General features: G+C 36.0%; 1 protein-coding gene across 1 annotated transcript in view; it reads right to left on the reverse strand.

Annotated features, from left to right (window-relative positions):
• NEK7 (NIMA-related kinase 7) overlaps nucleotides 1–24,215 on the reverse strand; it is a 124,382-nt gene that overhangs the window by 37,532 nt on the left and 62,635 nt on the right. Inside the window, exons 5-6 of the mRNA XM_006892097.1 lie at nucleotides 7,360–7,468; nucleotides 6,213–6,320 (exon numbers count right to left, since the gene is read on the reverse strand). Of these exons, the coding sequence (XP_006892159.1) occupies nucleotides 6,213–6,320; nucleotides 7,360–7,468 (217 nt within the window). The remainder of the gene's footprint in view (nucleotides 1–6,212; nucleotides 6,321–7,359; nucleotides 7,469–24,215) is intronic.

Raw genomic sequence — 24,215 nt, forward strand, 5'->3', positions numbered from 1 at the left:
TGGTTACATTCCACAGGTTCTCAATGTTATTTAGGGTCAAGAAATTTGAAAGTCCCTGAGTTAGGTTACCAGGAATGCTGATTCAAGGGAGATGTGTTCTCATTATGTAAAATAAATAAATAAATAAATATATATATAGATATAGATAGATAGATAGATATAGATATAGATAGATAGATATAGATAGATATAGATATATAGATATAGATATATTTTCATATAATCACATATGAACTCACTACCCCTCTAGTCAGAACCAAATCATCGCTAACCCTGAAGTGTTTGTTTTTCTTTGAGGTTTTTGCCAGAGAAGCACCACCTTGGAGTGAGCAGGGCAACTCCCTACAGTCTAAGCCACCGGGGCTCCCTTTTCCTATAATGCACTCATGGAAATAACGTGTCCATGCAGATAACATGCATAGAACATACAGGAAACTAATACATGGCATTGTTGCTAGGTTTGTAAAAAAAAAAAAAAAGTGTAGTATGAGGGTCATTTGTGTACATGCATAAGTACATATAAAAAAAAAAGATTTTTTAACAGTGAGTTCCTGGTGGCTTAGCGGTACGGAGATGCAATGCCTATCCAAAGGCACATTGCTGATATACAACATGAAAGAAAGCAGACCAAAACAGGGATGGATATATCTGTATCTTTCTATATCTATCAATATCTCTATCTCTATCTCCCTACCTACCTATATCTCCATCATATATATATAATCTCTCCTAGAATTTGTCTCTATAGCCACATTCTCAAAATAAAGATGTGATTTAACCTCATCTAGAGCTTTACATTTCCTTTTATATTTTTTTAAAAAAATTTGTTGTTTCTTTTAGTTTGGACTTAGGTTAAATTCTAGGTTATTTTAGATAGATAGATAGATAGATAGATAGATAGATAGATAGATAGATAAACACATATATAAAATAACCTAGAATTTGTCTCTATAGCCACATTCTCAGTCTAATTACAAAAAAAGCAAGATGAAGATGTAATTTAACCTAAGTCCAAACCAAAACAAAATTAAAAATAAGACTAACAAAATAAAATAAAATGATCTAGATAGATAGCACGTAGTGATGATTCTTGTGTTTCCGAACTGAAGAGTTCAAATGTGATCCCACTGCTCAGCTCTGGTTAGCATACAGTAAGAAGCACTCTAAAAAAGCAAAAATAAGCAAGGACCCTAAGGACACTGACCAATCTGAACAGTAACCAATACTGGGCATGCTTAAACTGAAGACAGCACCTAAAGAAAGTTCATGAATATTGCCTTCAAAACATGCTTTCTCACTTAACAACTTGTAAACTTGTAACTTATAAAGAATGTGAACTTGTTCCAGATCTGGTCATGCTTCTTCCATGGCTCTGCTCTGTCAAGATGACTCCAGTGAGATCTTAGCCCCATCTTCTCCTTCGTATGAGATATGTTTGGTCAGTATGAGACAGTACTCCCCTCAGGTCTTTTAAACCCAATATCATCTAGTGAAATTCAATTCATAGCAGCCCTCCATCATGCTCTCAAAAGTTGTATTTCTCTGTGGGAGGAGACTTTAGTTTTCCCTTGGAGAAGGGGAATTTGAACCACAGACTCTTCAACTAGGGTCAAAGCATGCAACACACTATACCAGTAGAGCTTTTAGTATCCTTCGAATCTCTGTTCAAAAGTCACCTCCTCATAGGGGCCCTCCAGACTACTGCCCTCCCGGTCACTGGTCAGTGTCACTCACATCACTGATGGAAAAGATATATTTTTTTTTTAAAGTCTATTTCCTCCCAGAAGAGGCAAGCAAGGATTTGTATTATTCCTTGTTCTTAGGCTAGTACCTGTACAAAGCAGAAACAAAAACTATTTTGGATTGAGATATTTTAAGAAAGCAATTTAACAGTTCACAAGGTGAACTTTTCCCTTCATCTTTTTCTGAAGCTTTAGCACTACCAACACCACCACCATCAAATTCACAGAACTAATATAACAATTTTATAGTACATTATAGTGCTCAGAAAGCATTTCTTTATTTGTCTTATTAAACGTGTTGTTTAGGAATTAGGAAACAACATCAAATTATTATTACCGAATATTCCCACTTTTATCAATGCAGACACTGAGCCTCAGAAAAGTCAAGAACTAGCTTAATTAGGTCCTACTCAGCAACAAGAATGCAAACCCTGATGTCTTTCATTCTCTCCATTACATCATGCCACTGCTCACGTCCAGAACATGAAAGACAGACATGCCTGGCACAAAAAAAAAGGTGCAGATGTGTAGTCACAGATGAGAATGCAAAGTTAGACAGACATACAAAATTAAAGGGCCCTGAAGTTTAAGGACAGGAGCTTTGTCTCACTAACTTTGGGCATGTTGCAAAGAAAGGCTATTCCTTGGAGAGGGATATTATGCTTGGAAAAGTGGGGGGATGGCAAAGGTGAGGTAGACCCTCAAGTGGGTGCTTTGACAATGATTGCAGCTGGCTGTTATGTGCCAGAGACTGTGCTGTCTGGCACCAGATAGGACAGGGTTCAAATCTGTTCTCAGGACCGTTATTAGTTGTACTTGACTCAACAGTACCTAATATGATTTGAGCTTTGGTGATCTAGTGGTAAGAAGCTGCACTGCAATTCCATAGGCAAGCAGTATGAATCCACTAGCTGCACTGCAGAAGAAAGATGGGCAATCGACTCCTGTTAAATTTATTGCCTCTCAAAACCTGCTGGAGGGTCAACTATGGGTCAGTTCTAACTACAGTACACAGAAACAACAACAATAACAACATGATTTGAACACACAGCAACATTAGCCCTGTTGTTGTTGTTTGTTAAGTGCTGTCGAGACATAGATGATTCATAGTGACCCTATGGTGGATTCCAAGCTTGTTTAATTGGGGAGCTCCACCAAACACTATTTACCAAAGGTAGCCATTATCTCATTTGACATATCAGTGTCACAGTGTTCTTAGTGTTTGTAAATTTAAACTCTTACATTCAAGGAATTAATATAATTTTGTTATTTTCATTTAAGAGCAAATATTGCGATAGCTTCTAAAATGAGTTCTGAAAATTGATATAAAATCTGTCTACCACTATAACTTTATTATGTCTACAGGAAAAATGAGAACTAGAGGCATTGATTTATTATATAAGCAAATGACATAAATAAGAGGTATAAAATGAATACAAGTGAAAAGTTCAAATATTTGCTGATCTTATTTATATTAACTGTTAAATAAAAAATATTCAAAGGTGGTTATCTCTGGTAATGAATCAAAAGAAGTTAAGAAATTTAAATATTTTTTAAATAAACAGACGGTATTCTGGGAAAAACAAATACATGAAGAAGAAATGTATAAATATAAGCAAATGTTACTTTGGGAGTTTTTTTAAATTAAATTTCTGAAAATGTCTCCTTTATAAGCGTAAATGAAATTTGGTTGCAGAACAGACATCATTTACTATAAATTTATTTAGACTTTTCTTTATGAATCACAAAGAATTATGAGATTTAATATGTAGTTTCACTAAAATTTAGACTTACTCATGTCTTAGATATTATCATCGATAAAAAAGAGAAAATAAACAGACAATAAAACCTTTAGTTTTCAAGGTTCCTTTCTAGAGACAAAATATATCAATACTGATTGTCATGTCTTTGGAAATAACTCTCAGAAGCAGTCTTTGAAATCTGTTCTTAGAAATAAAAATACACACTCATTCAGTTGGGTGATACACCTCAACAATGAAAAGTAAGGATCAACTATTGGAGGGGAAAAAAATCTCCATCGACATTTCATTCCTTGTTCTTTTAATCCCCACCCCCACCCCCCGATCCTTCCAATTAATGATCCAGATAGCTGTAACAGGTTAGAGCTCAACCTTCATCCGTGGTGCTAATTCATTTTGCATTAGAGAACTTAACTTAAAACCTTCAAAGCCTTCGTTTCAGAGACGAAAACAAAGATAAAAAGATGTTTTCATTTTTTCTTCTCAAAACAACATGGAAAATAAAACATAATCATGAAAATGAGTTTTCTATTGCTTTATCCAATCAAAAAAAAAAAGACTCCTTTCCACTTCTCACAGTCTGCACTTAGATATATCTTACACAGTTAACTACAGGCATCATCTGGCATTATTTATAACTAAATACCTTTAAAGGAGCTGTGGTGGCCAGTGGGTAATGAGTTGTGCTTGTGCTGCCACCCAAAGATAAGTGGTTCAAACCCACCAGCCAATCTGTGGGAGAAAGATGGGCAATCTCTTCCCATGTAATTTGCAGCCTCTGAAAACTGACTGCAGGGTCAGTTATAACTTAGTTCTAACTTACTGGCAATGAGGAATCATAATCGCAATAGTACTATATACTATAGTATAGTATAAGTATAGTATAAGTAAGAAAACTTATTATTAGAAACTCTTCACGAAATTTACTTGTTAATTTTATTCTCTATGTACCACATGTTTTAACTAATGTGTCATCTAAATTTACAGATATAGATGTGTTTATAAACCCTACTTAAAGCTTTTAGTGAGAAGAGGAAAGAGGCACTGAGAGGTAGGCTAAAAAGTTCATTATGACATTATCAAGGTTCAATTCTGGTTTCAAATCATATTTTGATCCTTAGGGTTTGAACTGAGAGTGATGAAAACAGCATTTAAATAATATACATACAGGCATGTGCATATATGCGTATGTATGTATATGTAATGATAACGAACTATTTCTTAGTATATTAATGACAAAATGTTTAGATATTCCATTTGTGCAACCAACAAAGCAGAAACATGCTATTTTTACTAATGATAAATGTAACTGGCTTTTCACATATTGACTGGGTATGTACTTATGTGTCAGGTACTACTACTGTTTTAGACATAGGAAACTTAAATGAGTAGGTCATGGCCACACTGAATATAGCAACAAAACCAGAAAATTAAAACAAGTAATCAAAAAAGAAAAAAAAAGTTCTAGACAACTAATTCAGATGCTGTTTTCACTACTTTTAGCTTTTAGATGGTGTAGAGTCAGTTCCAATTCACAGCAACCATATGCATATTACCTATTTTTCATCAGATCATTATACTGAGTGAACTAGCTCAGTCTCATAAGGACAAATACTATATGAGACCATTATTGTGAAATTGAAGGATAACTAGTAAAATATGTATGGGGGCTCATGACGGGAAGACGTGGGAGCAGAGGGGTAAGGATGGGCAAGGGAAAAATCATAGGGTCACTTTTTTAATTGTAGGTGGATGGAGGGAAGGAAGGAAATGGGGAAGATCTGGTGGGGATCTGGAAAGAGAAGGTAATAGCGGGCAAAGTTCAATGTGATTAATTTTAGAAAACATAATGAATGGGAATGACTGTATGAAACAATGTGAATGAAGGAGAGTGTCAAACATAATGCACATGAACTTTGTATGCAAATCAATATCAAATAAAAGCATTTCATTTTATATTTGAAAAGATACTATCTTTTAGTGGCTTTAAAAAAAACAATGACATCAAGTCTGATCAAAGACGAACACCATTAAATGAAAGCACCTTAGTTCTTACTGGTTTTTTTATCATTTCTATTTTTACATGAGTATTAAAGGAGAAAATGCAATTAAAAATTTTAGGAAAGCCTCCATCAATTATGACTATAATTTGAGTTATATAACTAAAAAGCCTTCATTTCCTCCTTAATTTCTATTGTTTATAAATTGAACAATTTTCTTCTTATTGTTAGCTAATATTTAACAACTCAATTCAACTCTATAATAGGAACAAAGAACAGAAACAAAGTATTGTTTTGTTCCAGAATACTGACTTTTCCTTCTACTTTATAATATAGTGAAAATATTTCCTCACTAGCCACTGATTATCTTTGGTTTCTCCTCTCTGTAGTAACCACTATCATTTATGTTGTTATAACAAATAAATTATAATGGTGAGGTGAAGTCTTCTAGGAAATTATTTATTCATTATATTACCTTACATTTTGTTAAATGTATCGTAAAAAATTATGCTCCTTTATAAACCAAGAGGCTCCAACAGTTCTATAAAATGGATAAATTATGCTTCCTAGATGATTGTACATATATGCTTAGGACTCGTGTTTTATTTAGAATACAAGAATGGTCATAGAGAAATCTATTTAACCACAAATCCAAAAAGATTAAGAGAAAAACCACACCAATCTGAGTTACATTATATTGAATCTTTTACCTAAAGAATGTGCTGCTGTGGTTTTGGAGCTGAAAAATCGGCCCAGCCCCAGATCGCCAAGTTTTACCACTCCCGTAGCTGTAATGAACACGTTAGCTGGCTTGATATCTGTGAACAAATGCAGAGATCAGGTGAAATCGCATGGAAAAACGAGCATCTTATAAAAGCATTAGAAACTATTTTTCATTGTGTAATTAAAAATGTTCCTTAAATAGGAAAGTAAGCTTGAACTTTGAATCAATACCTTGAGTAATTTGTATATATTCTAATACTTCAGAGTTTTTAGTCCTCTGATAAACAGATAATTATTATAGAAACATGATGAAGACCAATATTAACTTTAATTTAAAAGACATTTCAAATTTTCTGTTCTCCTTTTCTGAAACTTAACACACAAAATGAGTCTTGTCTTTTTAATATACATTTTCAAGAAAACATCTTGCTAAAAAATTTATTTATTGGCATATTTACCTAAAATGTAAAATTATTTAAATATCATGATTGTGTAGATAAGTACCTATTCAGGTGATTATATTAACCTTGTTGAAAGTATACTGAAATTTTCCACATTCCAAACACAATTCCTTCATGATGTAACCGATACTAAATTCTATTCTATTCTATGAAGAGGTAACGTTGAAAATTAAAAATTTAAGTGGTCCAAAAGAAGACCCAGGATAAGGTGGATTGGCATAGTGACTGGGATAATGGGGTTAGGTTTGCTGAAGGCAATGAGATTGGCCAGGATAGGGCAGGGTTCAGAGCTAGAGTGCATAGGGTCGCTGAGTCATAGGTGACTCGACGACATGCAACAAAATTACACACTGTTTATTCAAGGTGAGGAGGAAAACTATTCCTTATTTCTATTCAACTGTTTTTCTGCATCCTTTTCTCCTTTTTTGCATCTAATTCTTTATAAATAGTAAGGTGCTCAGAATACCCAAACAAAAAAAATTATTAGCTTTCATTCTTATTTACAACCATGTGGGTTTTACGAAAACATTTTTAGTTCCAGTGACATACTTTGGAAATAAATTACCTGAGAAAGCACGGCATTATGCAAAGATATTATGCATTTGTTCTTAAAACAGTCTCATAACTTGCATCATTTAACACAATGCAGAAAGTTCCTGATGTGTTCTCTTACCTCTGTGCATGACTCGCCGAGAATGCATATGTTCCAAGGCACTGCAGAGCTGGACAAAGTACTTCCAAACAGTTCTTTCAGGAATTAACCTCTTTTGTTTCTTAAAATGCTATTTAAGGGGGGGGGGGAGGAAATTACAAGAATGAGGATAACTAAAGCTTCTTAAGATTAGTCTGATATACAAAAACGATGTAGTCAGAAAAACTTTACATCTACTTAACAGGAAAGCATATCATTTTTTCCTGACAGAGTCTAGGAATTTTACCACTTAACAATGAATCATTGTTAAGGTCAATAATTTTTAAAAATAATCAGCATTGATGTAAAACAATTTCCCATGCAAAAGGAAAATGTCAAATTTGATTTTCAGAAAAGTCAGAATAAAGTGATTATATTTATTAAGATATTTTTCTGACAAAATTTCTCAAAATTGAACTCCTTTTAAATTTTAGGCCGTTTTGGTGCATTTAAAAATATGACTTAAAAATTAAGTAAAAGAAGTTATAGAGAAACACAGTATGGCACAGTAACAGTTAAGCCTGCACTTTGCTTTGAATTCATAAAACTATACTTTGTGGAAGAAAAATGCTACAGGATGGCAAAATGCTCATTAATACAGGTCATCACTTGCATAAGGGCACTAAAAAAACTAAATGAAAATCCAGAGGTTTATATTCACGTTTACATAAAATTTCCTAGACAACTAACTTATTTGAGACCAAAGCTCTTATTTCATATAATTTACAAAAATTCCTACAGTACCTAGTTTTCCCAATGCAAAAAACATGCAACTAGTTTCCTATTTAATATTTACAATGAAGGAGGGGAAACACCCCAGTTTATTTTTAAAAGTTTTCACAACAAAATGTCTATAATTGCAAGTAATTTGTTAAAAATAGATGCTATTTATAGTTATTAAAATTAAAAAAATACATACTAAATGCCTTTTATTGGAAAGCCTGCCATTTAAAGAAATCAGATTCTTTGTCAATAAAGACAACTGCAAAACAACTACTTATCATTTACTGCTTCTGTGACCAGTTGAGAGCAAGCTGAAAAGAAAAGCATTACTAGAAAATCTGCTGGCAGCCATACTTCATACTGAGCAAAAGATTCTCTTCTCTCTTAAACGGTCACTATTCCGAAGGATAATCTTTAAGAAAAAGCTAAGAACCTTAGGTTAATCTTTATTTAAAAGCATGCTATGTAAATGAATTTATTAAAAATTCTGGTGGCTGTTATACCATTACCATAACATGCCAAAGAACAAAAACAATTAGATGACCAGGTAATTAAGCAGCAAATCAGGATATCGTGAAAATGTTGAAAACCTCCCATATGATATTTCAATATTCAGTCTTTTTAATTGAAGACTGTGTCAACATCAGTTTTCATTCAACAAGGGCAATGCTGCAAAAATCAGTTCTTTACACATAATTTTCTTTCAGACTTGGAATGAGTCCAAATAAAGCCTGTATATGTGTTCTCCCCAATGCAGAATTAGCATATCAGAGGACTGTTTGATGTCAACAGGAAGATGGGGACCAGGTTTCTTTGCATTCAAAGATAAATATCCCATATCATGTAAGTATAACATCATGGAAAAAAAAGTATGTTTTAATATAAACTATGAAATTATTATGCTCATAATTAACAGTTTATTTTATAAATGAGCGGCTTATTCTTTTTAAGTCTCATTGCTAAAAAAAGAAAATGGAAAGGAGAAGATTGCCCTCAAAATGCACAGTTTGAAACATTTTATTAAACCAAGATGGTCTGATTATTTTCATGTATTTATATCCTTCCTTGGACTTCCCTCTTTACAACAGTGAACTAATGATGAGAATAGTGGACTAGAATCAATATAATCCTACGTAGATGGACTAACTTGGAAAAACCTAAGTATCCGAAATAGCAGCAGTCTTTTGAAAAAAAAAAAAAAAATCTTAATATTATTTTGGTTATAAAGAAAAGTGAAAGGCAATGTCATTATGTCATCAATATCTCCCCGTATGTTTTTAAGCATTGGTTTATCACATGAGGGTTTCAATCATTATCCAAGAATAGAGACTTTTTAAAAAATAACCACATAGTTCTGAAGAGAAAAATCTTTATGTTCTGATGGTGGCACTGTTGGCTATCTCTTTTAAAAAGAGGATGAATAGAAAAAAGAAATTCTTTTTACTATGGGGAAATTTTTTTTATTAACACCACAAAACAGAAACTTTTATAATCAACATATATATTAAAACAATCCCAAAAACTTTCTCTCGACATTTATTCTATCAAATACAAATCTTCTAAGTCAACTTTCTAAATATAAGGTGTTACTGCTCAAAAGTCCATTTTTTGCTTAATAAATAATATTCCTATATAAACATTCAGGTCTAACGTGTAAAGAAAAACAAAACTAATGCTAAGATACCAAAAAAAAAAATTAAGATTAAAACTTATGTGAAAAAATGAATAAATGTTAGGCTTGCTGTAAATATATTTCTCACAAGATAAGTTTTAAATAAAGGAATATATTATAAAAGTTATAATGAATGTAAAACACTTATGTAAAAAAAAATGGACATGTGCTAAGACATTTTCCCCATGTTATGAAAAAAGAAAGACAACTTGAAAATAAAATATCTAAAATTTTATGAATAGATAGAAAGTGGCATGAGTGAATGTACTCTTTAGCTAGTCTCTTTTTTTAAAAAAAGCAGCTCATTTTGAACTATTATTTTAAAAGAACATTTTCTAACTTCAACAATGTTGGTCAAAGAAATACTGAACATTAATCAAACTACACACACAATCGTTGTCATTAATTTACCCACAAAATATATAACACTATTGTTGTTGTTAGATGCCATCAAGTCAAGTACAACTCATAGCGACCCTATGAACAAATGATCTGAACCTAGTCCTGACCTGTGCCATCCTCACACTTCCTGACACACAAGAGCCCACTGGCGCAGTCACCATGTTAATCCACCTGGTTGAGGGTCTTCCTCTCCTTCACTGACCCTCTATTCTTCCAAAAATCATATCCCTCTCCAAAAAATCCTTGTCTCCAAGGAGCAGCCTGGCTTCACCTTCTCCAGGAAAAACTTGTTTGTTCTCTTAGGAGTCCACGGTATATTCAATACTACAGCTCAAAGGTATGAATTCTCCTTGTATCATCCTTAGTCATTGTCTAACATTCCGTTGCATAGCAAATAATTGCAAAGACCACAGCCTGTATCAGGTACACTTTAGTCTCCAGACTGACATCGTTGTTTTTCAGTACTTTAGAGAGGTCTCTGACAGCAGATTTTCCCAATGCAATTCATCTTTTAATTTCCTGGCTGCTGGTACCAAGAGTACTGATTGTGAAACCAAGCAAACTAAAGATGTTAACAATCTCAATCTCTTCATAACGCTGCAAATTGGCACAGTAGTGAGAATCTTTGTTTTCTTGATTTTGAGCTTCAATTCATATTGAAGGCTGCAGTCCTTGACCTTCTGCAAGCGCTTCAGGTCCTCCTAAGTTACAGCAAGTAGGGTTGTGTCATCTCCGTAACGTTGTTTGCTGATGAATCTTCCTCTAATACTGATGCCACATTTCTCCTCATACAGCACAACATCCTGGATAATCTGTTGTGCATATAGAATGAAAAGGTATGGGGGTAGGGCACATTTCTGGTGTACACCCTTCCCAATTTTGAACCATGCAGTGTTTCCTTCCTCTGTTCTAACGACTGCCTCCTGGTCCAAGTATAGGTTTCGCATAAACACAATCAAGTGTTCTGGGATTCCCATTCTTCTCAGAGTTGGCCACAGTTTGTTGTGATCCACACAGTCAAATACCTTTGCATAATCAATGAAACACAGACATTTCCCTGGTACTCTTCCCTTTCAGCCAAGATCCATCTAATATTAGGTATAATATCCCTAGTACAACGGCCTCTTCTAATCCCAGCCTGGACTTCTGGCAGTTCTCTGCTGCTGCTAAGTCGAATATAGTTTACATTATTTCTTAATTTTGCCAAATCTACCATTCTTCCTCAAGAAATCTTAGATACTTCTGAAACTATTGCTTTGAGTTAATTGTTAAATAACCAGGGGGTGGAGGAGAAGTCAACTGTGAGCATCACATATTTTTACCCAGGGTTGAAGAGATAATTTCAGGGATATATATATATATATATGTGTGTGTGTGTGTGTGTGTGTAGTTTAATAATAAGTAACAATGAGTTTACGTTGCTTCTTCTTGTTATGTACCATCGAGCTGGAACCAACCCATAGCTGACCCTGCAGTGGGTTGTCAAAGGCAGTAAAAGGCGAGGGAGGAGACTGCCCATCTTCCTCCCACGGAGCAGTGGGTGGATTTGAAACATGTGCCTTTGGATTGGCAACACAGCTCCTTACCATTAGGAGGGAATAAAATCAGAAAAAGAGGGTAAGAATGGCTGTATGATTTAAAAATCAACTGAATGTCACTTAACGGTACATGCAGGAACTGCTGATTGGCCTGTTTTCTGCATATACTCTAAACAAGAAGTAAATAATAATTTAAAAATATCTAAAACAACTAAATTCTGAGGAAGAATCTCAGTTAAACTACCCAGCATAAACTTATTTCTAGAGAAAGAACAGAAATTAATCTGCTGCTCTATTAAAAAAGTTATCTCCATATACGAAAATATTTAAGCACATCAGATGGCACAATAATCTTTAAAGATAAAGGTTCTGATAAGAGATTGGGAAATATCAAGATACAACTTGTGCATTTATATAAAGTCCTGCACTCAGGCTAGTGTTTTGTTGTTGTCATCTTTAATTTCTTAATAATTTCTGAACAAGATGTTCTGAAAATTATGTAGCTGGTCCGCAGTACCATATGCCAAGAGTCCTTCAGAAATATACTGCTGTACTTAAAAGCAAATGAGATCTTGGTGTGCAAGACATTCTAATACATTCTGATTATCACAACCAGAGAGATCTGTGGGGTACTTAAAGAGGGTCAGGAGCAATGATAATTAAATAATGAGAAATAATGAAGTTATAAGAGAACTAGAATTTCAGGCACCAGCTGTTCTCCATCTCTTCCAAGTACTATCTAACAACAGGAAGTAAGTGATTTATGTTAAATACAAGGAAACATTTCCTCCTTGGGAGTGTTGCCTAATGCTTAATAGTGCCACTAACTCAATCCATATTCACCTTTTAATAATAGAACTGTTGATGAAACTTAACAGCTACTTAACCTGAATGGATTTCAGTTACTTCATTATTTTAAATAAGTTTAGAAATGGTTGCTGAGGTCTACAAACCCAAACCCACTGTTGTTAAAGTCAATTCGAACTCACAGAGAGCCACCTTCCAGTTTACAAAATTGTAAATCTTAACTGGTGGCAATCTTTTAAGGAGAGGTTGGCAAATTCAAACTCCCGACTTTTCAGTTAGCAGCTCAACTACTTCATCTACCATGACGATCTATAGTTCTGTCATCTCAGTTATAAATAAAGCATATATAACAAATGCCTACTTGGCACATTTTCATGTTTAATGAATATATTTCTTTACTGGAATGCTCTAACTTTCATATCTGTGCTTCACAGAAACACTGTAAAATATAGCTCCACACTTGTACTATTGGTAGAGTTAAAGCTATAAATGGTCTTCACTAATGGAAGAGGTAAAGTTCTGTGCCATAAACTTGTACTTAGGTCAATTATTTATCCTCAAAAGGGATGCGACTTTCCAGACTAAAAACTTCTACAATTATTATGCAGTTTTATATGATTACACTTTGCAGAAGTTATTTCAAAGAATGCAAAGAGACTGAGTGATGGGAGGAATAGAATGCTTTTGAAATGCAAGTGACATTCTAAGTGTGACTGCTATCATATATGTAATCACTTTTCTTCTAGAGTTATAATGAGGTAGCAATAAACTTAACTGCATAATATATACTGTGTACAATTTTGGAGAATTATGTAAGTGGGTAAAATAGTCACCATCTCAATCAGAACTGGGCATGTAATGTTAATGTGCAGTGTACGAACATTTTCACTCTTCACATTGAGAACCTAGAGACTTCAAATTGCTATTATGGTGCAAAGGAGAATAGTCCTGGTCAGCCACAGCATCATTAAAAATACCTATCAGTGGCACCTCATTTCATCTAATCTGATGAAATATCTCCTATACAAACTCGACTAGTGTTTTCCTTTCCTATCATTTTGGAAAATGTATAAAGAGTCATTCAGCTGCTCTTAGACTATAGCGACAGAACAGAAATGTAATCTATTCATTTTTAAATCAAAATTGTATAGGTTAGAAAAGGAAACAATTGAGCTTGTAAAAGACTACACAACATGGGTCAAATATCTCAGTCACAAAAGGATAAACACTGCATAAGATCACTACAAACAAGAGAATGGATGGAGGCGAGTGGAGTAGGTGGAGAAGGAGAGGAAAACAGGGAAAGAACGACAGATAATGAACACTGCCTTGGAAAAGGTTAAAGAAAGGACAGTCTGAAAGGAATGTATGATTAAACATTATGTGTATGACAATTAACAATCTCTGGAACAGGAGAAGAAATTACAAAATTTATCAGGGGAGGGGAAGGGAGGAAAATGTGTACAAAAGAATGAATAAAAATTCAATGTCTTTGTAAACTTACACTAAAATAATAAATTTCTCTCCCCTCCCCCCCAAAAAAAACACCACCAAAAAAAGGAGTTAAATACTCAAGTAACAGCCAAAATTTGGCCATTAAAGCAAAACCGGAGGCACCTTTGGAGACAGGCCTGGTACCTGCTTCCAACAGATCACAGCCCTGAAAACACTAAGGGGGAGTCTGACAGTATAGCAAGGGTCTCCATGAGTTGGAATCTTCAGAGGCAGCTAATAATGATAATAATATTGTGGGATTTAAAATACGTAAAGTTAAATTAATAAAACTTTACTTAGAAGGTGAAAAAAATTCATTGTAAGCTAGAAAACACATTTGACTGGGTAAATTAGCTTTAAAAATCATAACACCTTTTAATAACTGGGTTTTGTTAGTTGTCATAGTACCATCTCATGCGCCCATTAGCTGCTACTCTGCAGCAGATCATTAGGACTTTCCTCCCAGTCCATCTTAGTCTAGTAGTTCTGTTAAAACCAGTTCAGCATCCAAAGAACATGCAAGCCTCCACTAACAGAGAGCATACTGTCACATGGAAAGCAAGAAATCTATCACTGACCCACTGAAATCAGGAAAAAGAAACTCTGGTGTCCAAGTGGGTAAGAATTGGGCTGCTAACTTAATGTAGTTGGTTCGAATCAACTAACTGCTCTGAGGGAGAACATGTGCAATCTCTACCCAAGCAATTTATAACCTCCAAAAATGCACCAAAGGGCCAGCTATGAGTTGGTTCTAACTTGACTAATGTGGAAGAAAAAAAATTCACAATTAATTTCTCCCACTCCCAGAAAAATGTCTTTTGAAAATTGGCACATCAATCTCAAAGAAACTCATAATTTTTTTAATTAATTTTAATAAAAGTTTACAGAGACTTAGGGTTTCCAATCATTCATTGTTGCACTTTTCTCCCTGCCCACCCCTTCCCGCCAATTCACTCTTCTTGAAAAGAAAAACTCTTTCAATGTTATGTAATCCCTCCCCTCCAAGTCTACTCTGCTGTGCAGCCTTCATTCTGGACTTCTGTCATGACAATAATACCCAATCATATATCCCTTTTAAATAGTTCTCTACCTCATCTGTTCCAATGCAATATACATCATTCCTCCCCTCCTTCTCTGTCTTCCCTCAACCCCATGTCAGTCCTGTTTTACAACAGTGGCCCTATGCAATATTTGTCCTTTTGTGACTGAGGGTATTTTACTCAGCATAATGTCCTCCAGGTTCGTAATTTTGAATACTATTTCATGAGTTCCTTATTTTTCAATGCTGCATAGTATTCCATTGTGTGAATATACCAGAGCTTCTCTAACCATTTGTCTGCTGATGGGCACCTGGGTTATTTCCAACCCTTTGCTATTGTGAACAAAGCCACAATAAACATGGGTGTGCATGTAATCAGTTTGGGCGGTGGTTACGGTTTCTGTAGGGTAAATTCCCAGTAGTGGAATTGCTGGGTCAAATGGTATTACTATTTGCAACTTTTTGAGAAAGCCTTCAAATCCCTATGCACATCCAAAAGCTTGTAAAAAGAGAAGCCACAGACTGGAAAAAATATTTGGTAATGACATGTCAGACAAGGGACTTGTATCTAGAATTTATAAAATACTTGAGCACCACAACAAGATAAAGGCAAATTACCCAATAGAAAAATGGGCACAGGATATAACAGACACTTCACTAAAGACGACATTCAGACGGCAAACAAGCACATGAAAAAATGTTCAAAATCCCTAGCTCCAAGAGAGATGCAAATTAAAACAACTATGAAGTATCATTTCACTTCAGTCAGAATAGCAAAATTTAACAGAACAGCAAATATCAAATGCTGGCGAGGTTGTGGAGAAACTGGAACCCTTATTCACTGTTGGTGGGAGTGTAAAATGGAGAAACTCATAATGTAAGAGCCATAAATGATACATAAAAATACATGATGGCATCAGGATCTTTTAATAAGAAGTGATTCCTACATTGCAGCAACATGAATAAATGTGAGAGAGAAACACTTGGAAAATACTGAAGATGTTTCTCCGTAGCATTAAGAGCAACAGGAATGAGAAAAGCCAAGGAAAAAAATTAGAGCATCAGTCTTAGAAAAAATAGGTCATAAAGATAAACTGAAGCACTTGCCTCTATAAATAAACTCTTCTTCATTATTTGAAAAACCAGTCAACTGTTAGAAAGATATTTCCATTTTCTTACTGGACAAAGGAAAAATACCAACAATAATGAGAAGGTAGAATTCTTTAAACAAATATCTAAGTGAAACAATATGAGATGCTTAATATATTTAATGTATGTTCGCAAGATGGTGTAAACAGTTAAGTGTCTGACTAATAATGGAAAGTTTGGCTTTCTGACTTTCCTCAGAGTTGCCTCGGGAGACTTGGCAATCTGTTTCTCAAAGCTTTGCAAACAGTATGAAGCAGTGTTTCATACATACAGAACACATGGAGGTGCCACAAATCAATATCAACTCAAAAGCAACTAATGAGAACTACAACATAATTGGACAGTAATGAAGAATCTGTATCCCTTCTTGCCATTGTTTTTACCATCAGGTATCTGTGCAAAGAGTGCAGCATTTTGTCCTGTTGTATAAAGGGTGGCTATGAGGTAAATTAAATTACATCTTGCTTGGCTCCACAATTAACACTCTTAACACCAGCAGCCAGAAAATCAAAAGGCAAATTGCATTGGGATAATCTGCTGTCAAGGACCTTTCCAGAGTGCTGAAAAGCAATGATGTCAGTCTAGAAACTAAGGTGCACCTAATCTAAGCCATGGTCTTCATAATTACTTGTCATGCTTCAGAGAGCTAGACAATGACTAAGAATGACAGAAGAATCAATGCTTTCAAATTGTGGTGCTGGAAAAGAGCCTTGAACCTAACATGGACTACCAAGAAAACAAATAGGTCTGTCCTGCAGAGAATGAAACCAAGTCTCTCCTTGGAGGCTAGGATTTTGAAGCTCTGTCTTGTATACTTTGGCCACATGGCCAGGGGAGACAGGTCCTTGGTCCATGCTCAGAAGGGTGGAGGGACAGAGTAGGAGGGGAAGACCTCAGATGAGATAGATTGATACAGTATCTAGGGCAATGGGGGCTAGTGTGTTGGAATTAGTGAGACTGGCTAAGGACAGAGCAGCCTTCAGAGCTGCTGTATGTAGGGTTGCTATGGGTCCAGGTGACTTGATAGCGCATAGCAACAACAATGAGGTGAAATCAACTAACAATGACAAATAGTACTACTGCTACTGGTACTATAGTTTTCAAAAGGCAGCTTTAAATTATCTCCAAATCTGAGAAGAGAGGCAATTGTCAGAACAGAACAAGGAAACACCATCTAGTTCAAAATCAGGAAAGATATATGTCAGGGATGCAAACTATCTTCATACCTATTCAATGAGTAACAGATCATCTGGGAAGCTGGACTTTATGAGGAGGATCAGAACTGGAGGAAGACTCATCAACAACCTATATTATACAGATGACACAACCTTGCTTGTTGAAACTAAGAAGGATCTGAAGCTCAGCATCAAGAAAACAATGGTTCTCACCATCTGGCCAACAGGGCCAGTTATGATAGGCAAGATATTGAAACTGTTAACAACTTCAGCTTGCTGGACTTCACAATCAAAACTATTGGTTTCAGCAGCCTAGAAATCAAAAGACAAATGACATTGGGAAAATCTGCTGTCAGAGGCCTTTCCAGAGTACTAAAGGACAATGATGTCGGTCTAGAGACTAAGGTGCATCTGATCCAAGCCTTAGTCTTCATAATTACTTGCTATGTCAAAAATCTGGACTTGAAGGATGACAGAAGATGATTTGAAGAGTACTGAGCATACACCATGGGCTTAAAAGCGAACAAACAAGTTTATCCTGGAAAGGATGAAACCAAGCTGCTCGCTGGACGCAAGAATTTTGAAGTTCTGTTTCACATACTTTGGGCATGTTACCAGGAGGGCCCAGTCTTCGGAGAGGGACATCATTCCTGGAAAGGTAAAGGAACAGTGAAAGAGAGGAAGACCCTCAGTGAGATGGACTGACTCAGCGATTGGGATAACAGGGGTAGGTGTGTCAGAAACAACGTAATTGGCTTAAGATAGAGTAAGGCTCAGAGCTGCTGTACACAGGGTTGTTATGTGACTCAACAGCACATAACAACAACAGGCTTCTTGCAAGGATCCCTGGTGGGATAATAGGTTATGTAGCGGGGTCACTAATCAAAAGGTTGGCAGGTGTAACCTCACTCCATGGGAAAAAGATGATGCAGTCTGCTCCTGTTAAGAATGACAATACAGCCTGGGAAACCCAAGGGAGCAGCTCCACTATATTCTACAGGGGTGACATAAGTGACAATAAAATGAACTTCTAATTTTCCTCTCACTCAATACAAGTCAACTCAACTCATCACCACTGTGTTGGAACTGACTCATAACTGACCCTCTAGTAGGTTTTTGGAGGCTGTAAATTGCACAGAAGTAGATTATTCATCTTTTTCAGAGTCACTAATAGCTCTGAAGCACCAGAGAGGTGCCGCTTTTGGGTTAACAGCATCACTCTGTACAGACTATGCCACCAGAACTCCCTTGTAAGCATGTTTCAACTCCTATGTCCCTGAAGAGCTATACTAGCAGAAATTTATCATGGCCTTTATATCATTTTTTTATTAAAATGTTGAAAAATCTATGTAACTTCACTAGGGTTACTTACATATCAAAGAAAATGTATGTGATAGTTTAATAGTAGCATTGTATTAAAAAATTCTTTATAAAATATATAGGGGTTCTAAGAAAGCAGCTGCTCCATAGGAAAAAGATAGATAGTTTTCCCCCATGTGATCTACTGCAAAACCTACCGAAGGGTTAGCTCTGAGTCAGTTCCCATTCAAAGTACGTAACAACTATATGTATGTGTATACATATGTGTGCACACACAGACACACATATGTAAATTATATAGATGCACCTATGTATTCAATTTAGTATAAATGGTGTGGGGTTTTTCCTTTCTGTTTTCAGATAATATCAACAATTTTTAACCTTAAGACTCTGGAATATTCTTGAGTGATATGTAGGAAAGATCTTATATAGACTCAACGGGAAATGGATAGCATTTGGGATCAATGAAAACTCTCAGTTGTCTGACATGTACTATCTACTTATGGTAGGTATTGAACTGGTAGCTTGGTAAAATAGAAATTGTAGCTGTCAGAGAGAGGGCTGGCACTGCTGGGAAGCTTTTATTGCTTCTAGGATCCAAAGATCAAAAGTATAAAAAGAGATTTCAAAGCACTGCCCAACACAATCTCTAAATTTGGATAAGTACAAATAAAACAAATGTCTGCAGATGTGAAAAAGAACCAAACCAAGCATATGATAAGATAAAGGTTACAATATTCACAGATACTAATAATCTCTGAAATATTCTAGCTAATTTTTCAGTCTATGGTAAAAAAAAATTGAAGATGTATCTCCCATAAACTCTTTCCTTCTGGTGTAGAATACTCTCAAGTGTGGGCTGAGTGTATAAATATGATGGGGACACCATTCCCATTTTATGCTATCTTATTTGGCAGAAAAGATTTTGCAGATGTAATTAGAATGAGTCATGCTGCTCAGCTAAAGGCAAGATCTCCCTGTCAGTTCTAAGCCACCAGTAGTTCCATGGGAGAAAGATGGATCATCTCCTCCCATGAGATTTACAACCTCAGAAACCCCCTGGAGGGTCAGCTATGAGTTGGTTCTCACTCAGTGCAAATGATGGTTGTCACTCAGTGAAAATCAGAGAGAGAATATGAATGAATGAATAAATGAATGAATGAATGAATGAATGAGAGAGAGAATATGAATGAATGCATATATGAGAGGAGAGAATATGAATGAATGAGAGAGGAGAGAGAACATGAATGAATGAGTTAATGAATGAAAGAGAGAGAGTGCACTCAAGCACAATTTGTCATTAACGGTGAGAACAGTAAGCATTGGTCCTTTAAGAGCTGAGAATGGCCCCTGGTCAGAAGAGTGTAGGATCCAGTCCTCAAGTATAACAAACCCAATTCTCCCAACAATCACAAAACCTGGAAGAAGATCCTGTGCCTAAAATGAGAAACTAATCTTAAACATATCTAGAAGAGGATTTTGTTTCGCCTTATCAATACAAATATTACAAAAATATACTTCTAGTGTTCACCGTCCATTTTGCCAATCTAGGTATATTCTGAGATTAGTTTCTGATCTCTTCTAAAGTGTATCTCCAGCACCAAATATGCATCAAATATTAGAAGAGTGAAAGAAACAGTATAATGATGCATACAACAAAATGGAAAATGCATTCATCAGATTTAGGTCATAATAAATAAAATGTACAGGATATATATACACAGTATAATTTAATAAAATGATCTGTTTCACAGGAATCTATTTTTCATTAAGATTCTGATTACTGAGAATGAAAAAAATATATGAAGAAAAAGAAAATCTGAATTTCCTTTTATCCTAAAACTCATCTGGGAAGTATTTCATCTGACCACAGCCTCAGGTATTCCTTTGTCACTAATTAGAGAAATACTGAATATTTCAACTATAAATTGCTTAATTATATTTGTCAGGCTGCTCTAAACCAATTAATTATTTACTTGTAAAAATCTTTGATGCAATGCTATCCAGAGGTTCATTTCTGGAATACAGACCAGGAGCTATATTTCCTCTTTTACTCCAATTAAGCTGAAGACTTGAGAGAGTGAAATGCATTGTTATTTAGACGTACAATGATTTAAACATATTATTAAACGAAATGAACCATGCTCTTTACAATGTAAGCATCTACTACTGTCCTTTATAAAAGCTGAAATCACTGTTGCATTCTTTCACAAATGAAGTTCCTATCTTTCTTTCCTAATGCAATTTTTGATATTTTTAATAAAGAACTGTTTGTAGTTCTAATATGAGTGTTAGGAGAGTTTTTGTAATGTTTTTAGGCTCAACATCAACCTCTCTCTATCAGAACACTGTCTTCCCTCATATCTTGCATCTTAACAACTTGATGCCAGACCTGAAGGCAAAGCAACAAAAGCCTGCTGTGAGTGCTCTATAACTAACTGCCCCTGTGACACACTCGTCCTCCGAAGAGAGGAAGATAACACAGAAAAAACAACCTTTTCCTTTCCATTTTTATTTAAATTTTATTTTGTTGTTATCACTGTGAATATACACAGCAAAACATACACCAGCTCAACTGTCTCTGGAATGCAGAAACACTAAGGACACTCTGAGTTGAGTGACCATGCTCAGCCTCCTTTTCTGATGTGTTTCTTCCTCATTAGCATAAACTTAGTGCTCCCCTAAGGTTGTGATCAGCCTTCTATGTTGCTATTGTCACTTTGATCCCACACTGAGAATTCTATAAAGAGCACAAAGCTCAAGGCAGAAATTTTCTACTACCTATAGTAAATTATTATTATTTGGGTTCAGGAGGATTGGGGGGAAATTTTTTAAGTTCTGAAAACACAGGGCAACGGTTTCAGGGATTCATCGAGGTCTCTCTGTCTCCAGAAAGTGAGTCTGTAAGAATTTTTAAATCTGTCCTATATTCTCCCCATTTTGGCTAGAAATATATAACCTTTTATTACAATAAAAGCTTTTATTTGGTGCTCAAAGCTAAAACTCATTATTCTGAAATTGGTTGTTACTGACAGCAATCCTCTATCAAGTCGCCAAGGCTGTAAAATCTTAACAAGAGGAAACTGTCCATCTCTCTCCCATGATACTGCTGCTAAATTTGAACTGCCAGACACACAGAAAACCTTTGGATTAGCAGCACAATGTGCTACGGTCTACATCGTCAGACTCTCCTACTCATTCATGTTCTCACCACATTATATACTGAGCTCCAATTTACAAGCCTCTGTGAACTCTGATAAATGTTGACTGTTATAGAAAGGCTTCAGGCGTTTTGTTCATAGGGTCACTATGAGTCATGCTCAACCCGATGGCAGTCAACAACAACTTACAAGCCAGGAGCCTACTAAGATAACCTGGTGTGCAGTGCTTAAAGTCAATTGGGAAAAAAGAGAAAATACAGAGAGCAATAAAATCAGCACTCAAAGAACTACATGGCTCTGTTAAAAAGAACTACGAAAGAAGTGAACTTCAGCATATATTATATATGGTCATGGATTTATTTACAGGAATGAATAAGATATATATGTATATGTGCTTTTGAGTCACCTGTTACTAATAGTGACCCTATGCACAATAGCTTTAAACCTTGACCAATCCTGAACTAGTCTCACTCTCTCTGATACACCTACCCCCATTATCTCAGTTACTGGGTTAATCCATCTCATCCAAGGTCTTCCCTTCTTGCACTGTCCCTCCACCCTTGCAAGCATGATGTCCTTCTCCAAGGACTGGTCCCTCCAACCCATGTGCCTGAAGTATGTGAGATGGAGCTTCAAAATCCTCACCACTACGGAGTACCTTGGTTTCACCTTCTCCAGAATAAACCCATTTGTTCTCTAAGCAGTCCATGATAAGTTCAATACTTTTCTCCAGCACCACAACTCAATGGCATCGATTCTTTTTCTGTCATCCTTAGTCACTGTACAGCTCTCTGATGCAAAGCAAATAATTGTGAAGACAATGGCCTAGATCTGTCACACCTTAATCTCCAGACTGGCATCGTTGCTCATTAGCACTCTGGAGAGGTCCCTGACAGCAGCTTTTCCCAATGGCAAATCGTCTTTTGATTTTGTGACTGCTGGTGACAAGACTGATTGTGGAACCAGGCAAGCTGAAATTGTTAACAATCTCAACCTCTTCATCTAGCATGATGCTATCAATTAGCTCAGTGATAAAAGTCTTTGTCTTCTTGATGTTAAACTCCAATCCATATTGAAGACTACTATCCTTAACCTTCTGTTGCAAATGCTTCAGGCTCTCCTCATTTTCATCAAGCAAGGTTGTGTAATCTATATATTGCAGGTTGTTGATGAGTCTTCCTCTAATTCTGGTGCCACATTCCTCCTCATAAAGACTAGCTTCCCAAATAATCTGTTCAGCATATAGATTGAAGATGGAGACAAAACTATAATTTATTCCTAACAAAGTGTTGTTTGAGCTGAGAAATGAAAGACAAATAAATACGGCCTGGGCAAAGCATGGGAAGGGTGTGGGGTGGCGGAATGGTAGCACAGGACAAAGGGAAGTGTGTGCATGAAGGTCTTCAAGGAGGGAAAACTGGCCAGATTAAAGACCTGAAAGTTCACCGGGCTGGGATACAGGAGAGGGGAAGGAGGGGCTCGATTCTACAGCAAATACTGTTTGAGCCCTTGTGCCGAACCTGTACTGTTCTAGGTACTCGGGAATCTGAGTGCATGGAAGGAGGAAGTCAAGCAGGATGCTCTCACACTTTAGATGAGAAATGGTGCTACTTCACACTATAGGGAGAGAAAAGAAAATGGAGCTGGGAGGAGAAATTTGAAAGAAATCATTTGGAAAAGAAAAAATAAAGATAATTTCAAAGCAGATTGAAAATGGGCAGCAAGAGAGACAGATAAAGGTCCCAGGGAAGCGTGTTGGCTCTGACATGCCCAGTTGATATGAATGACACTACGGTGTCATTCCTTGAGTTGAGAGCACAGGGGAGACCAGCCTGGGAAGAAGGTTGTAGAGTTGTTTACAGACACATAAAGCTATACAGATTCAGAATTACAGGAGTGCTCTAGAAGAAAAAGAAAAACTTAGGAGTGAACAAGGGTACAGGTAGTTTCAATTGAAATGAATGCATGGGCATGGGCCAGATCACCGTCGAAGAGTATATAAAGCCTAATGAAGTGGGGAAAGGATCTGGACTGAAACTTTAAAACTGTTCTCATTTAAAGGCTAGAAAGAGGCTGACTCAGGGTGAGTAACAGGAATCTCCAGGAGGGTAAGAAGGAAACGAGGGAAGGTGAGACTCAAAAAACCAGTGGAGAAGTATTTTAAGGAAGATGCAAGGAATAGATTCCAATGGTGCTGAGAGATCAAACAAGATGACGAATGGTGTGAGTACACTTGGATGTAATGACAGAGGTTAACGGGAGAGCCATTTCCTGTTGGTGCATTCAAAACAACATGAAGAGGGACTGGTGAGAAGGAAAAAAAATTATGTCAGTAGAAAAAAGCAGAAGAAGGTGCCG

This window comes from Elephantulus edwardii, unplaced genomic scaffold (assembly GCF_000299155.1).
Source record: "Elephantulus edwardii isolate Elephantulus edwardi_28Jun2011 unplaced genomic scaffold, EleEdw1.0 scaffold00110, whole genome shotgun sequence".
In the NCBI taxonomy this organism is placed as follows: Eukaryota; Metazoa; Chordata; class Mammalia; order Macroscelidea; family Macroscelididae; genus Elephantulus; species Elephantulus edwardii.